This window comes from Vanellus vanellus, assembly GCF_965231255.1.
Source record: "Vanellus vanellus genome assembly, chromosome: 7".
In the NCBI taxonomy this organism is placed as follows: Eukaryota; Metazoa; Chordata; class Aves; order Charadriiformes; family Charadriidae; genus Vanellus; species Vanellus vanellus.
Genome location: NC_138912.1, coordinates 28,600,061 through 28,616,077, shown reverse-complemented (window position 1 = coordinate 28,616,077; position 16,017 = coordinate 28,600,061). Strand labels below are relative to the sequence as shown.

Genomic DNA, 16,017 nt, shown 5'->3' with positions numbered 1-16,017 from the left:
ATTAACATGCCCACAAGTTTAGATCACGGTATATATACAGACAGTAGATATAAACAGAGGAAAAGATTAATGTAAGAACAGCAGATAACGTTTAGGCTTACCCTTGATATCATCTTTCTCACAATAGCAGTTCTGTCTTGGGAAGCAGTAACAAATTCCATGTCCTGACTTAATTCCAAGATTTCCAGTGCCTTTCCCATGACCACCAATAATGTTTCCACCTAATCAAATACAGACACAAGCTAAGATTCTCACATATAGTTAAAGGGAAAGTAAAAAAAATAAGGCTCCATGTTTTCCATGGGTTTATCCTAGTATGCATCTGAAATTTGACAGGGCAGCACAGTGCCGTGATAAAGACAGGGATTCCTGAGAATTTGGACAGAGTCTAAACTCTGAAATTTCTGAGATTATGAAATGAGAGGACCTTGGACTGCTTGAACATTAGCCCTTGTTAGCAGTTATTTCCATTATGGAAGACTCTGGATTAAAATTTATCTATAATAAAAATATATTCTCTTTGCATTGCATAGTTGGGATACTTCTCTAGTTTCATGTACCCCTTAAAACCTTATATAGAATCCCATTATTTAATGCCAAACATCTACCTCAAATGATCATCTCATGGCTGTCCTGACTCAGTTTCCTCAGAAAGCATTATAGTTCTGTATCAGCGAGGTCATCTTACATTTTCAAATTCTACCTAAAATACCTTCTATAGTCTACTTACTTTAGTTTCTTTCCACCATTGTCTCATTTTTTTTTACGCGTGAGATGATGTACAGTCCAGCGGTATAGACCAGCTGTCTATAGACTTGAGTTCTGTTCCTCGTTCTAATGCCAATTTCCTCTTGCCTTGGAAAAGCCAACATACTGGTCTAGAGATCATTTGTTCCATTGTCATACGGAGATAACAATACTTAATCACATCTTTTAAATGCCATGGCATAGTCTAGTGAAAGCACTAAGAGTGAGTGCCAAGTGTAAGTGATAAAAAAATGAATCATTATTTAAAAATGCATTGTTTAATATTAGGAAAAAAGTGCAGCAACTCATAGAACTACTCTTGATTTCAAGGAGGAGCTCTTCATGCAGAGCAATTGCAACTCTATTTTCAAGTAAATAACTTTTTCCCTGCATATATTATAAAAATGACCATTAGTTGTGACATTTTTCATCTATAAACTGCCTTTAATCCCAAACAGCATTGTATAGACAGAAACCCATCAAGTTCTGCATGTTTAGCTGCCTTTCAGAAAAATCACCTAAACCATAAAGGGATTCAAAACATGAAAAAGTTTTTCTCAATATAGTCTTCTTTTTATTTCGACTAATTTTCCTCCGTCCCATCGAAGTCAATAGTAGAGTAAATGACCCTTTCTTTTTCATTTCCCTGGATATGTAACGTGAATTGAGGAAGAGGGTATTTTTTGGCCATAGAAAGGCAAACATCCTTTTTTAGAAGTGAAATGGGGCCTTGAGTATTTAAACAAAGCCGACAGATTTTGACCGTCTTTCTAGAGAGGCCACACCTAAATTATATACAGCTCAGCTGGTGCATTTTGGAAGAGACTGTGCTGAGTCATTGCTCTCTGAGCTGACACTTGCTGTTTGAAGAAGCATGGGTGCTCCCAAAAATTCTTCATCAGCCAGCCAACTAATTGGCTGATTGACCAGCCAAATCTTGATTGACCAGCCAACTTTCTCTATTGTGAAGAGGTGATGAAAAAGTTTCCCTTAGCCTCAGAAAAATCGATATCTGCCTTTGTTTGAGGACCTGGTAGAAGGGGGAAGCAGGGGATGAGCAGGTCCTATCTAACCAGTTCTTGAGCGAGGGATTTGAAGTCAAAGCGTATTTATGCAGCAGGGAAGGTTTTTACACAGCAAGGAGTACATTTCCACTGCACGTGTGTACACTGGAAACATGTAGTGTTCCAGAGACACAAAAATATATTTTTCACCAATGCATTGCTGGCAGGGAAATTCCAAGAATCATCAATATTGCTTTGAATTGTGGGGTGATTCACATGCTCACGTTTTAAATCATCAGCCATTTCCATTGCCCTGTGCTAGGAAAGAGCTTTCCCTGCTTCAAGATCATTTGGAAAAAGGAAAAACCGTGGCCCTATCCCACATACCACATATAAACTCCAGAAATCTAGAAAGTAAAAACACTGGTTGTTGGATAAACCAAAGACAACGTCCAACTACCACTGAAAACAAAGACATGCAAAGCAAGGTAGAAGCCTAAGCACTTTTTTTTTTTTTTTTTTGTTATCAGAAAGCCAAATGGTTAGCCAGATTCACACACTACAACCAGCTCTGAAGCAGTTGCTTACTACAAGAAAATCTCTTGCTTAGAATGCAGTTCGGTTGCCTCTATTTGGATAGGCACAGCCACAACACCGGTTGTTCAGCTGAGTGCCCCTGAATGTAATATTCATAGTGTTAGCGTGAGAAAGCAATTTTGGCACTCAAGTACATAGTCATAATAATGATAGATGAATTATAAAAATAAGTATTTTAGCAACTGTCTGTACTTAAAGAATATCCTTAATCTCAACGCATCTCAGGCTTTTTATTTATTGCTTGCCATTCCCAAAGAAACGTCCCTGCCAGTAAAAGCTGGTATAATGGTATTCCTGCACCTCTGAGTTCCCAAAACACACTCATTTCTTTGCCTGTAAATACACTGGTTTTGGGCATGAGCCCAGGTTCTAAATTGCATCAAACCATGTATAAAATTATCCAACTCAGGCATTAAAAAGGCATACATAACATCTTGAAAGCTTGTCTTACTTGCCTGCTTCTATTATCTAATAAGACAGTATTTCTTTCAGGCTTCTGTTCAGCAAAACATCTGATGCTACATATGTTGCACATTACATGTTTTAGCATTGCAGCCTCTGGCACAAATATTTCCACTTTTAGAATGACAACTGATTGCGGTTATTACCAGTAAAGAATTCTTTTCAGATGATCAGAGAAGTTACTTGCATTCACTTCAAGCATCTCTGCTATTTTAAGGATTGTTTTTATGCCCTCGAATTAAATAACTATCTCTGATAAAATTAATTTACAATACACAATGACATTCTCGTATGCAAGAAATACAAAGATGCCTCTTGATTCATTCATTTCACAGAAGAATGTAAATCCCAGCCTGTAAGAAAACGCTAGGTCCTCTAAGACTCCATTTTAAAATGTAAACTTGGAGCATACAATGTCAGAGCCAGAAGAACTATTCAAGAAACATTTAAGTCTTTATTCCTGAATTAGATACTGACAGATAAAAAGATCCACTTAAAAATTATCACCTCAATTGCTCAAGTGCAATACACTGGTTTTCTAAGCTTTATATCTTCAGGGTGATTGTGAACTTGCAGGTATAGAAGTAGAACGTAGAAAGAGGTGTTCAAGAAAAAAAAAACACAAATGCATTTCAATTCTTCCTTCATAAATGCTGTTCATATGAATCTCTGCCTGTATCTTCAAATAGATAAGGCATTGGATCGTTTTGACGGTCACCTGCCAAAAAAGGCCAGGCGCATTTCCCCAAATGATCCTCTGTAGGCATGTTTATTTTAAATTGGAGTTCGAGTAGGCATGGTTTCTATCATATTATGATAAAGTTTGGAAACAGGGCATTAACTTGCCCAAAAACTATACCTGTTTCAGGAAATACCTCCACTGAAAAACACTACCTGTGAGTTAACAGGGGGAGCAGCAGAATGAGAATTACTGAGAAAACTTTATCTTTCTGTCACTGTCAGCCAATAGGTGTTGGCTGACTGGCTTAAAAAAGAACAAGATTAGTCCTCATAACCTTAACTCTCCTGTATGATTCAAATGCAGGTATGGCCATGCAGAGATGCTAAATATGGTGAGTTTGTAAAGGTATTTGGGATCAAGAAAGTGGAACTTGAACAGCAATCAGCAGTGAAACAGAGAAGCCCATCCTAAAACCTTTCCGTACTTGTGCAGTCCTGGGGACACACAGCCAGATCTTTGCTCTCAATCACATCACAGGTGCCATCTGGACAAGTCTTGATACTCGGAGTGCACGTGGAATAGTTTGTGGTGATCCCTGTTAACACAGAAACAGACAGCTGCCCAAATACCACAAGGCTTTGAAGGAAAGCTTATTGCATCTTAGTGCACACTGACACACCACAGCACAGGTTACTTTTCTTTTTAAAATAAACATCCATAAATATAAATACCATCGGCTAAAGTAACAGGCAAGAGAACAGCAAAAAGCAATATATATTTTTCACTCTGTTTTCTGCTTTTGATAGCCCTTTGGGCACGTCACTTGCAGTGACAGCGAGTATTACTTGAAAAAGAGCTAGCTGACCATTTTGAGACTGAAGAGTGGCTTTCACAACTAAAGATGTCCCTACACAACTTCACACATACTTGAATACAAAGGTTACAAGTAGTCAAATAGAATTTGTGATACTCGTGCAGTTTGAAGGCGTAAAGCATCAGCACAGAAGCGTTGTTCTCAAGGAGTCAAGAGTAGTGTCACCAGTCAGATCTGTGCTACAGACCACGAAAACGGAGACAACAGAGACACAGCTTCTGGGCTCACTAAGTGTCTGCTGAGGCATACCTGCTCAGGGGCTCATTGGTATGTTCCAAACGCAATTCGCGGTCGCAGAGATGATCTTGCAAGCCATAAGTCACCCATTCCACTTACACTGCTGCAAACCCAATTCACTACCTGGTATTTTACGTATTGCGTTCAACATCACGAGGGACAAAAAGCAAGAATGACCTTTCCAATTTAACCTCATTTTCCTTCCTAGCACGTGTTTCCTTTGGGTACTATGATGAATTTTAGTCCCAGCTTCTGAGTAGTTTACTACACCATATTGTCCAGCCAGAACAAACCAGTTTATATCTATGGAAGTCAAATGCACAATTATGACTAAACAGAAGTTTGATTTCACACAACAGAAACGTACCTTTTCCACTCCCCTGTCTCCACTGGCATCTTCCTGTTAGCACTCCCAGGCCACCACACTCTTCACATTCAGCACGGTGCTTACTCACAGCACAAGAGTCAGGGCAGTCCTCCTCTTTTTTTAAAACTGTTGGGAAGAGTGTTTGCTGTCAGTGCAGGACAGGAGAGATGAATACACATGCAAGTCAGCTCAAATCAGAGGGAAAACTCCATTCTTAGGAGTAAATAGGAAAGAAAGAAAGATGAAGAAAGGAGAGAAGGACTGAACGCTGACTGACCCAACAACTATCAGTAAACTAAGACAATTAAAGAAAAGTCCAGGTGTTTCTCTTGTGAAATAAAAGGCAAACATGATGGCATGGTTATCTTTGCTTGATAGCACACTCTCAACGCCTAGAACTGTAGAAATATGCTAATGTACTGATAAGAGGAAAACGCGGACCATAAGTACTCATAGCTTCATACAAAACTTTTAATTCGGGGAAAGCACTTAGTACTTGGGCTAATGCAGTAGTAGCCCAAAGAGCAACACCTAGGAATGTGTGATTTCAGACAACACAAGGCTCCTGCAAAAAGGAAAGTCCACTGCAGTCTTTTGTTTCTTCTTCAACAACCTGTTCTCTCTTTACATAGGAGCTGTCAGACAATAGAAGGGAGCAGAGGCGATTGTCAGGTAGAATCATAAGGTTCTGCACAAAGTGCAATATGGTTTGGAGGAAAAAGATTATTTACATTTCCAGTGCAATTCTCCTCTGCTGTGGCTGTTGTAGAATAGTTCTAATATTCTGCCCTCATGAACTTTTCAATAAATTGAAGTCATTGCAATTGCTACAGGAATGTTAAGCCAAAAAATTTTTAAAAAGGAAAAACTGGAGTGGGAAGTGGGAAGAAAGATGACTGACTAAATATACTTAGGCCAGAGATTTGTGGTTTCATATATATACGCATACCTATTTTTTTCTTCTATAGGATTATGTGAAATACAAAACAAAGGTCACACAGACACACAAAAAAGATTCCGCTAAACCAAACGTCATCATGAACATTAGCAATTGCATATAATATACCATCTTCCTGTGCATTAGTTCTTCAAACAAATATCTGGTACAGGCAGGTCTGATTCAGAACTCAATATGCAAACTTTGCAATCTGCATCTCAGACTCAGACTCGTTCTTTGTTAATGCCATCAGTTTATAGATACCCTATTAATGCATCACCTAATACTTATAACTCTTGTAAACAGTTCTAATTAACTTGAGTACTTACCAGTTCCTTCCAACACAATAGTGAGGAGGGTTTTGGTATGTTTCCTGCTCTGTTTGTCTGTAGCTTGAATAGTGTATTGTATTTCCTTGCATTCGGGTCTGCGTAGCGCAGATGAATCATTCACATAAAGGCTTCCCCATTTGCCTTCTCGGCCTTGAAGTATGCTGACAGGATAGCAGCTTACGTTGAGGGACAGCAACTTGTAGGTGATGTTCACACCACGGAATTTCATACAGTTTTCGATGCAGATTTTTCCTATCTAGGCTCAAACACCAACAAAGGAATCACAGACAACAGAAACAAAACTATACATCAAAAATATTTTGTGCTTCCCAAAAAACCTGAATGAAAACCGAGCATCTTACACCTTGCAGAGTTCAGCATTTCTCTTGGGTTTACAGATTTGATATTTTACTACCAATGCAGTACTTGAATGCTTCAAATGTGATTTATTCTCAGTAAAATGAGAGGGAAAGCATTACCAGTGCCTTCAGACTAACAGTGGAAATGGAAAAAGCCTTGACGCAGAGACTCAGCAATATTTGGTGCCTATGCTGATGGTCAGCAGTGTTCAGTTAGAGCAAGACCCTGTGATTTCAGAGAGTCCGAGTTCAGTCCCTGCTCTGTCCCAGCCCGATCAGTGAGAAAAACTTTGGGTTTGCTTGAGAAAGGAAACAGCTCAGTGTGAACAAAGCTGAGACTATTTTCAAATGAGACAGGAATAGAAATTGCTAATACATAATTTTCATAGTATTACAGTCAAAATGTTTCTGGCCACCAGAGTTCTCTGAACGCCTTAAAAGGAATAAGAACCTCATTGTTTCCCATTTGCAGTTTTTAAACATTTTTTATCTAAAAATTAAAATATGTTGGTTTGCCAAATTTGAACTTTTGTCTGCCAGAATATCTATGCTACAGCACTCCTCACTCTGAAACAGTTTATCTAAGAAGCATGGGAATGTAAAGCCCCGTCTCCTGCCTAGCTCCTATAGGAACTGGTCCAAAGCTCACTTTGGTTTTTCCATTTACAAGAGTGGGATTCGGATCAGGTCCAGAGGCATTGGCTTTCCTTGCAGGGAAAACCACAATGGGAAGGGTGGGGTGTTATTTAAGGGAACTTGGTGACGGACTCTTTTCAAATGGTGCAGTTAAGCTGATGTGTTTTCAAGTAACACCACTGCTGGTAAAAGCATATGTGTACATCTTGGGTTTAGCATTCTTATTAAAGAATGTTAAAAAAAAAAAAGTTTTTGTATTAAGACCTCTTCCTATGAACCTGGACTATTTAAAGTCATAGAGGAAGCTTTTGCAGTCCTAGAAGCATACTTTGTTATAGGATACTCCCACTTCATCTAACTTACACCCATTCACATCACTGACTGGTCACTGGGCACCATTTGCTGGGGGTTTTTTTTGGTGGCAGGATAACATACAAAGACTATTAAAGCAATCAGAAGTTAGGCCGTTTCTTCCACGCTGTCTCCTATCCAGAGCATGATGGGACTGGCTGGAAAAAAAAAAGAAGTAAAGACTTCAACTGTTCATAAACTGTCTAGACGCAAAGTCTAGACAGGTCCCTTCCAGAACCACGTCATCTTAGCTTTGGTGCTGCCTTGTAACTGGCAGTGTTTTGCAACTGCTTAGATGGTGTTTCTTTGAGGCAGTAGGAGAACATAATGACGTTCCACGGCATGAACCTTTATATAGACTAAATTGTCCTTTCTGCCTACTCTGTCATAACTGCTTTTTCCAGGCACCCTTTTGATCAACAGAAACTTCCTGCAAAGGGGATGGAGAAGACCCCATAAATCTGGGGTCTCTCACGAGCAGATTATCCTTAGAGTAGCACATGGGCCCATTTTCCTTTCTCTGTATAATTTGAGGAGAAGCTAAAGACGCCCCCCACCCAAGAAGTTTCTACAAGAAAGATGGGCTTTCTCTTTTTGCCTGATTCCGCTAGGTAAAGCCCAAGCTTGTAACTTTCCCCTGCACCGCAGGTTCCGGAGTCAGCACAGCTCTCAGATGCTGCAGAGCACAGCCCCAGGGGCAGGAGGCAGAAGTAGCCAGTTCCTCTTTCTCTTGAGGAAGGTGAAAAAGAGCCTGGTAATCAGGATTGACATCAACATACAGGGGAGGAACCTACAAAAGTGCATTTTGCAAGACACACCGTAGTTAACGCAGAAACACCATTATCAGAAATAGGAACGGAAAAATCCATCTTTTGAGCTCCAGAGTTTAATAAAGTCCGGATAATGATAATGACAACGTTCCTCTTCACTGAATTCCAGGGACATTTGGACATATAACCTCTCTTAAATCTCAGCCAATGTTATTCATCATTTGTCTCAGTAAATGTCAATAGAGCTTTAAGTCCTTTGATAAGTTAAATGCCACTGGGCAAGCCTGTACCGTCAAGGCCGTGCTTCTGTTATTCAATTCATTTAGCTGCTCAAATAGACAAATGGCATCAGCCCAGCAGTTAATCATTTCTTCACGCTCTTGTGTTTTCCTTAGGGCAAGAGACAGTTCAGCCTTCATATTGATTTGGCCCAGTACTTTTCCTCACTGCTCTGGCACACCACAGCTAATTACGCAGACGATTTTAATAATGTGAAGTGCTGGGGACTAAGCTGCTTCCATTGACTTGTGCTCCAACCTGAGCCCACTGTAAATTCAAACCCAGCCTCAGAAGTGGATGACAGTAACTGATTGAGACCATCTCTAGAGCCAGGATGAGTTTTGCATTTTGCTGGTCAAGAATCAGAACAAAATGTCTTTGTGAGTTTGTCTTTAGGCAGCACAAAGAGAGATCTCTTCCCACAGACTTGGAGTCCTTGCCAGAAACAGTTTTCCCTGCTGCTACTGCCACCCAGTGAAACTGCAGAGTCATTGGGAAGCGCCACTGTTTCCAGAAACCCTAATATTCCCTTTCACATATTTGACTGTCCTGACAACATGCAAACCCAGCAGCTTTAAAACTTAAGTGTGTTTGTGAGGGTTTGTTTTTTTTTTTTGGTTTTGCATTCTGGAACTAGAAAATTGTATACTCCCAAACTTCAAGCAAATGCGTTCAGACAACCTAGGGTATGCACAGATAAACATGGTTTAACCAAATTTAATTTGGAATTAATTAATTCATAATATTATTGTACACATACACCTATATGTAAAATACATATATGCACACACATAAACAAATTAATTCATACATATTCATACACAACTAACAGTTCAGTTTCTACACTTTTAAAAATTATATTTCCGTTGTGACATGTGCGGTTGGGGCCCATTTCTGGATGCTAAGAGCTAGACTGAGTATCTTACACACCTATGCTGTTATTTCTTTTAGGAGGAACCCCACTGATTTCACCCTGTCTCCAGGCAAGAGTTATTTACACTGCTGAGAATAAGTCTTTCACAATCTGGTGCTACAACCCCCCCCCCCCCCAACCCTAACATCAAAAAGACTGTGATCTGCACAAAAAGCACAGAATATGCTCTGAAGTTTCTAATGGACTGCAATTTTAAAAGTTGCAGCCACAAGGCATCACAAAGTGTCATAAAGAAGTAGGTTTTTGTAGGAAACCCACTGTGTAAGCATACTTGGTATCTTTTTCTTATTTAGGATATTCATTTTTTATTTTATTTAGTGCAGAATACAGGTAAAATGTCCCTTGACTAAGCAGTAGCATTTTTATTGGTCGTGTAAGACCTGTTCCATACTCTGACAAGCTATCAAGCCATAGTGCATTCCATCAGATTAATATATGAACACCCAAAATATCTAACTTCCCTTTTTCTTTCTTTTTACAATTAGCCAGAGGCTCAAAGATTAATAAAACTGAATTCTTCCTTAGAAGTCTTCTAATGCATTGGTTTGGTCTACAATTGGGATGATCATATTTTAGTCTCAAATCCTCTTCTCTGCTACAAGTACAGTGGCAGGTTTATAGCTTTATTTAGTTATGAGGTATACTTTCCAGCAGCTCCCCCAAAATGGCTCATCACTGATGTTTTTAATATTCACTTTCGTAACATTAATTATATTGAACTAGTTCCCTATTAATGTACATTTTCCATAGGAATTACATTGTCATTTTCACCCGATTAATGTCAACCTGTTAGAAAGTGTTTCTGGAAGGCATTATTAATGGCAATGGTGGTGACTAAGCTAAAATGAGGCTTAAATTAGGAAACACATTAATTACTAACTAGCCATTATCTAGAGAAAAGCCATTAACATACTGGAATATGTAGAGCTGGGACTCCAGTAGCTGGGTTAAATTTCTCTTTTTGCCCTTGATGTTTTCCCAGTTATTTATGCCAAAGCCACTCACGGTTGCAAGTCCTTCTGTCTCTATTTCTCTCTACTAATGCTTCCACGTGTAACCCCTCTTCTGTTATTACGTGATGGGAGAGCTCACGTCCAGTCTACCTGCTGTCCACTGCATCCAGCAACAGTCATATCACTGTGAGATTTTTCATTGATTCTACTTAAAACAGCTACCACCAATGCTTTAAAAACGTATCTCGCCCCAGTTACCCATCTGCTAAGCTCTGTCTCTAACAAAGAGTAAAAGGGTAATTAACACAATTCTTACTTGTGCAAAACGTTCAGCGTTTCTGTTCACCGTGAACTGGTAAGTCACGTTTGGAAACTGAATGCTGACAGGGAGGATGGAGACATTAAAATGAAGCATCACCGATCTTTCTGGGCCATGAAATTCTGTGTCATTCACCAAAACATCCAACTGAAAGGAACGATGCTCTGTGACTGAAATACTTTTATTCAGTACCAGTTCTGCAAAAGAAAAGATTAGTCTATTACCAACCCACATCATCTGCAAATATGTCTTTTGATACTGCAATACCAACAAAATGATATCAAAATTATACATAACGAAGTTAATCCTAACAGCAGAAGGTGAGCTAAATATGAAAATATGCTCCTATGGAGTTATGGTCTGTGCCGTTCCAGATGTTTGGAGAGGTCCTCTTCCCTTCTACCTGCCATGCTGAGAATCCTACAAACAGAACCTGTTGCATATCAATATACACAACATCACCCTGTATACTCCCTTACATCAGAGATACACAAACTCTATGCTTTCAGTACACGTTTAAAAATTGGCGTCTACTGAACTTGAAATTTCTCAGCTTTCTTTAGCTCAATATTTACAAAGTACTTGCAAAAGTTCAAGAGCTTATCGGTCAATTACTAACAAGCAACTTCTCCTTTATTTGAAGAAAGAGACCTTACTGTACTCATGTTGAGTTCCCCTCACTTGGCTGCCGTTTGGGCTGAAGTGGATTTCATCAAAGATGTGCTCTACCCGAAATGTTTCACTTATCCAGGGATCGTCGGTAATGATGGTTCCTGTGTATTTCTTTCTGCTGCTTTCAAGGGGATAAATAGGTGTGGTGTCTGCGTCGTATACAGTTAGTGTCGCAAGAACAGTTCCCTAGAAGGAAATAATAAATAGCACTACTGAATGACCTTGAAGCTTTCTTCCCCTGATACATGTTAGGAGATTGAAATATTGGTCAAATAAAACCTTGCAACTTTCACTAAAGCCCACTGTCATTCAAATTCATTTTAAGCTTCAGGTCATGACTATTTCACACCTATTTGGATCTGAGTTAGAAGCTCAAGAGAAGACTGTATGACAATTTCTTTTCCAATGCCATCATTTGATTCTATGTCCAAATACAGTGCTAAACTTTTGAGGTAGGAAATGAGCGCACGTGCACAGCGAAATGAGCGCACGTGCACAGCTCGATTATTTTTTTTCCTTTAAACATAACCCAACCAATGTTATTCTACAATAATACTAAAAAAAGCAGGTAATATGTGCACTTAAAAGACGAGGAAATACATTCAGACAGGTCCAACAGAAGTGGCCTGGGTTGGCTGTCTTCAGCTTAGTCTACTAGATTGCTGTTCTCTACCTGGACACCGAAGCCAAGAGGCCTTTAAAATTTTTATTAGAAATTATTTTATTACAAGTTAGCTTAGTTACTAGAAAACATTGAAAGTTTCCAAATATAATGCTTTTTTCCCACTGCAAAATTACTGTGCAATTCACTATGTTCTGAACATTTTGCGGGCATGTAATTTCAAAGAGATTATTTTACTTTATAAAACAGTTTTATGAGACCTTCACTTTCTACCATCCAAAGCTAAATCAAACTCCCAAATCTCAAAAGAATTGTTTTATGACCAATGTGTTCACAGGTGTCAACACCTGTTCTAGTCGGGAGGTGGCAGCAAACTCCCAAAATCATTCTTTTCCCTTCCAGACACAAACGGGCAAAATATATTCTGAAGGGAAATTTGGCTGCAAAAAAAAAAATGCCGCTGTTGGGAAACAGAAGTCCTCTCACAAAAAAATGAATCATTTAGGCCCCCAAAGAAGTGCCTTGTCTATCCCATTGACTTGTAAAGGGTTGTTGCTCCGTCGGGAAGAGGCGAAGGGCCCACCTGTGTACTTCTCTACTCAAGCAAAGGCTGTACGTGGGCAGGGGGCAGATACCAAAAGGGTTTGGACCTCTTGAAAGATCGCCTTGGGGCGGTACGGGAAAAGTGGGAGGGCGCCATTAAAGCAAGATCCTGGAGCTCTCCCCTTAACAGCCTGAGACTGAAAACTTTAACACCTTTGCAAGTGCAATATTTGTCTGCAGCAGACAACCACTCCTCCTAACTTTCTGTTAACTGGTCCAGCATGCTAATAAATGTTCTGAACGTAGTTCTGATATCTCATATAGCTTTGCGTATAGGGGAAGGGTACGCACACGCCCCTGTTGTAACAACTGTTAATTTTAGTCACCCAGGGGAAGCAACCCCGTAGCAAATACACAGCAGAACTCAGTATGAGGAGATACAGTGATCCTGACCACAGTCCTAGCAATGGTCCATCCAGACCTCACGAACTGCTAACACGTCTTTACACTGTTTAAATCCTGACCCAAACTCTTCTTACTTTGGCATCTGAATAAAATATAACTCAGGGAGAAGAATTCTACAGACTCAGCGTTTTACAATCACAGCTCTGAAAAACATGGTGTGGTCACACGCTTGACACTGAGATCCATTGCCCAGAGCATGGCACCCCCCAGTCATCATGCCCCCACCACTGCGCTCCTACTTCAGGGACAAGATAAAGGAGAACATCACCTCTTTCCTGTTGAACTCCACGACAGCATCTGCAGTATCAGTACCATTGGGAAGGAAGGGAGGAGAGTCATCTTCATCTAACACATTCACCAGGAAGGGCACCTCAACCTGCATTTCCCTGAAGCCCTCTCTCACGGTGCATTTGGCGATCAGCTCATATCTTTCTCTCTCTTCTCGATCTAGGCGTTGCGTCACACTCACGCCGGTGGTGTTCTCGTTGTATCGAAAGGGCATCCCTTCAGCTGGAAAACATAGCCACAGTATAAATAGGGACAATCACTTCCCATAATAGGACTCCGGTAGTTTTCTTCTTTAACACTCTTTTGCAATCCAGTAAATCCATTTGGACATCATGACTGCATGATAAAACGCAGACTTAGAAGTGAAACAGAAGGAAGTCGTAGGGCTACATTAGGTAGGCAGAAAACATGGAATAGATGGTAATATCCTACAGTCTAGAAGCAGCACAATTTAAAGCTCAGGATATTCCCAATCTGCTCTTAGCAGGTGCAAACTTCTAAAACAAATCTTTTTTTCCTTAGGGAGGAGATAGTCCTCACTCCCATCCTCTCTGTATATCTCAAAGGCAAAATCTTCAGCCTTGGTTCACGTTTGCAAAGGAATCGCCTTTATAGAGTCAATCTAGACGATCTACTACAAAAGAGATCTTAACGATGCAGCTGTTTACATCTATTGCTAGTACATGAGTGGCTCAGTTCCAGTTTTACCTGCCAGCAGTTTGTAGGAAATGCTGAGATTCTGACACAGATGATGAACTGAGGGTAACTGGAGCTGATGAAATGTGCCAGGTGGTTTATTCTCCTTGATGTGAAAGGAGAGATCCATTTCTGTGAAGCAAAGCTGCCTTGCTGTCAGGGAACCGCAAGCTGGTGCAGTAGCATTAATCAAGGAGAGGAAAACCGTGGTGCGCGTAGCAGAGTCGCACTCCTTCTCTTGGAAAGGGTGGGATGAAAGAAAGACATACAGCATCACCTTTGATAATGGCATCCAGTTTCCTACAGCTTAAAAAAAAAAAAAACCAAAAAACAAACACCAGAAGAAATATTTTATAGAAGACAAGCCAACGTTTCTTTTATCCGTTTTGTGCTCTAGTCTGTTATTCCACAAGCAACCATATAGTCCTATTATGTAATAAAACAATTCTTGATTACATCATCTGCTGGTTGGAAGACTTTAAATTTTAATCTTAATAACCCCAGTAAGCCAAAACACTATAGGTGTTACCACCAGTTTTGCATTGTAGAACCTCACAGTACAGTATCAGCATTCTGTCTCTAAGACACTGACATAAAACAGGTCACTATCAGTAATCAGCTTTTTGATAGGACTGATTTTTGGAGGCACTAGAACAGAGGAGGGTGACAGCTGGGAAAAAGAGTGCGCAAAATGGCAATAAATATTCAGGACAGACACACAACAACTGCTGTCATTTAAGTCACGGTGTTCTGCTTGTTTATGCCAGTGAGGATATGCCCAAATTGTTTTTACTTAGAGGACAAATTGCTTCATCATTTTGAAATATAAGGAGCTGGTCAAAAGATAACATAGAAGTTAAAATCAACCTGTGGCATCTACTAACACAGCCTCAAGCCTTAATTATTTTGATTACCTTGCTTTGACTACAGGCAGAATGATAGCATCTCGGTAACAGATCTAACTCACTTGAAAAGATGCTCTAGGTCACTTTGATCCACATGAACAAAACAAGACTCTCAAGTTCTGGATAGCTGTTCTTCCTTTGTTCGGTTACAAAGAGCTATCTGATATTCATGAACACCAAGTACCAAAACCGCAGCAAAAATGGGTGAGATATCAAGCGCTCAGCGCTTAAAAAATAAAGCGGTAAGTGTCTGAAGTTGAACATTTAAACATCAAGACACCTAAGTCAAAGGGTAGTGTTGATATATGGCTCTTACAAACTCAAGACAGTTACTACAGACTCTCTCCAACAGCAGAATTTCTGCAACTGATCACAGCAGTATGCCATTAACTCCTCACCCATTTCCTCCTCCACCATCTAATGATACCTAATTTCCTCATAGATCAAAATCACCCAAACCAATTTACTGCTACAGCATAAAAGAAGGGGAAAAAAACGAGATAATTAATTTCTGTAGTTCAATAGTAAGCTTCTCTAACAAAGCCAAATCTCAAGAGAGGGAGAGAGGTACACTTAACCATTTCTCCCAAGAGCTGTTCGGTGTTACGTGCAAATGTACTTTCTGAATCCACACTACCAGAGTTCGAGGACCATTTATGGAAGAGTTTGAACTAATCTAAGTGCATTGGTCTGGGCACCAAGTGCCCAGCATGAACACAGTGGAATCAGCTGAATTTGCGTTAGTAAATGAACGAACTGCAAATCTCAATCTAAAGCTGTGACTTATGCAGTTTTGAAATGCAGAAAAAAATACTCCAAGTAATGCAACTTTCCCACTGTACTGAAGTGCACAATGTGAGCGACTGGATCTGTCCCGGGCCAGTGTTTGCTTTGGCATGTGGTTCCCTGTGTTTGCCATGGTTTTGTTAGGTCTGGTTCCTCTTTTTAAAAGGGCAGATGTGGGTTTTTTGATGCTCATACACTGA

At 39.9% G+C, this 16,017-nt stretch overlaps 1 protein-coding gene and 1 long non-coding RNA gene across 2 annotated transcripts in view; one reads left to right on the top strand and one right to left on the bottom strand.

Annotated features, from left to right (window-relative positions):
- Positions 1 to 16,017, bottom strand: part of RET (ret proto-oncogene) — a gene marked incomplete at both ends in the record, with an annotated part of 82,995 nt that overhangs the window by 21,859 nt on the left and 45,119 nt on the right. Inside the window, 8 exons of the mRNA XM_082486036.1 lie at positions 102 to 221; positions 3,977 to 4,087; positions 4,971 to 5,096; positions 6,237 to 6,495; positions 10,838 to 11,037; positions 11,497 to 11,698; positions 13,411 to 13,652; positions 14,139 to 14,432. Coding sequence (XP_082342162.1) covers positions 102 to 221; positions 3,977 to 4,087; positions 4,971 to 5,096; positions 6,237 to 6,495; positions 10,838 to 11,037; positions 11,497 to 11,698; positions 13,411 to 13,652; positions 14,139 to 14,432 — 1,554 coding nt within the window. The remainder of the gene's footprint in view (positions 1 to 101; positions 222 to 3,976; positions 4,088 to 4,970; positions 5,097 to 6,236; positions 6,496 to 10,837; positions 11,038 to 11,496; positions 11,699 to 13,410; positions 13,653 to 14,138; positions 14,433 to 16,017) is intronic.
- LOC309674101 overlaps positions 1 to 16,017 on the top strand; it is a 55,582-nt gene that overhangs the window by 36,601 nt on the left and 2,964 nt on the right. The gene's annotated exons all lie outside the window — the stretch shown is intronic.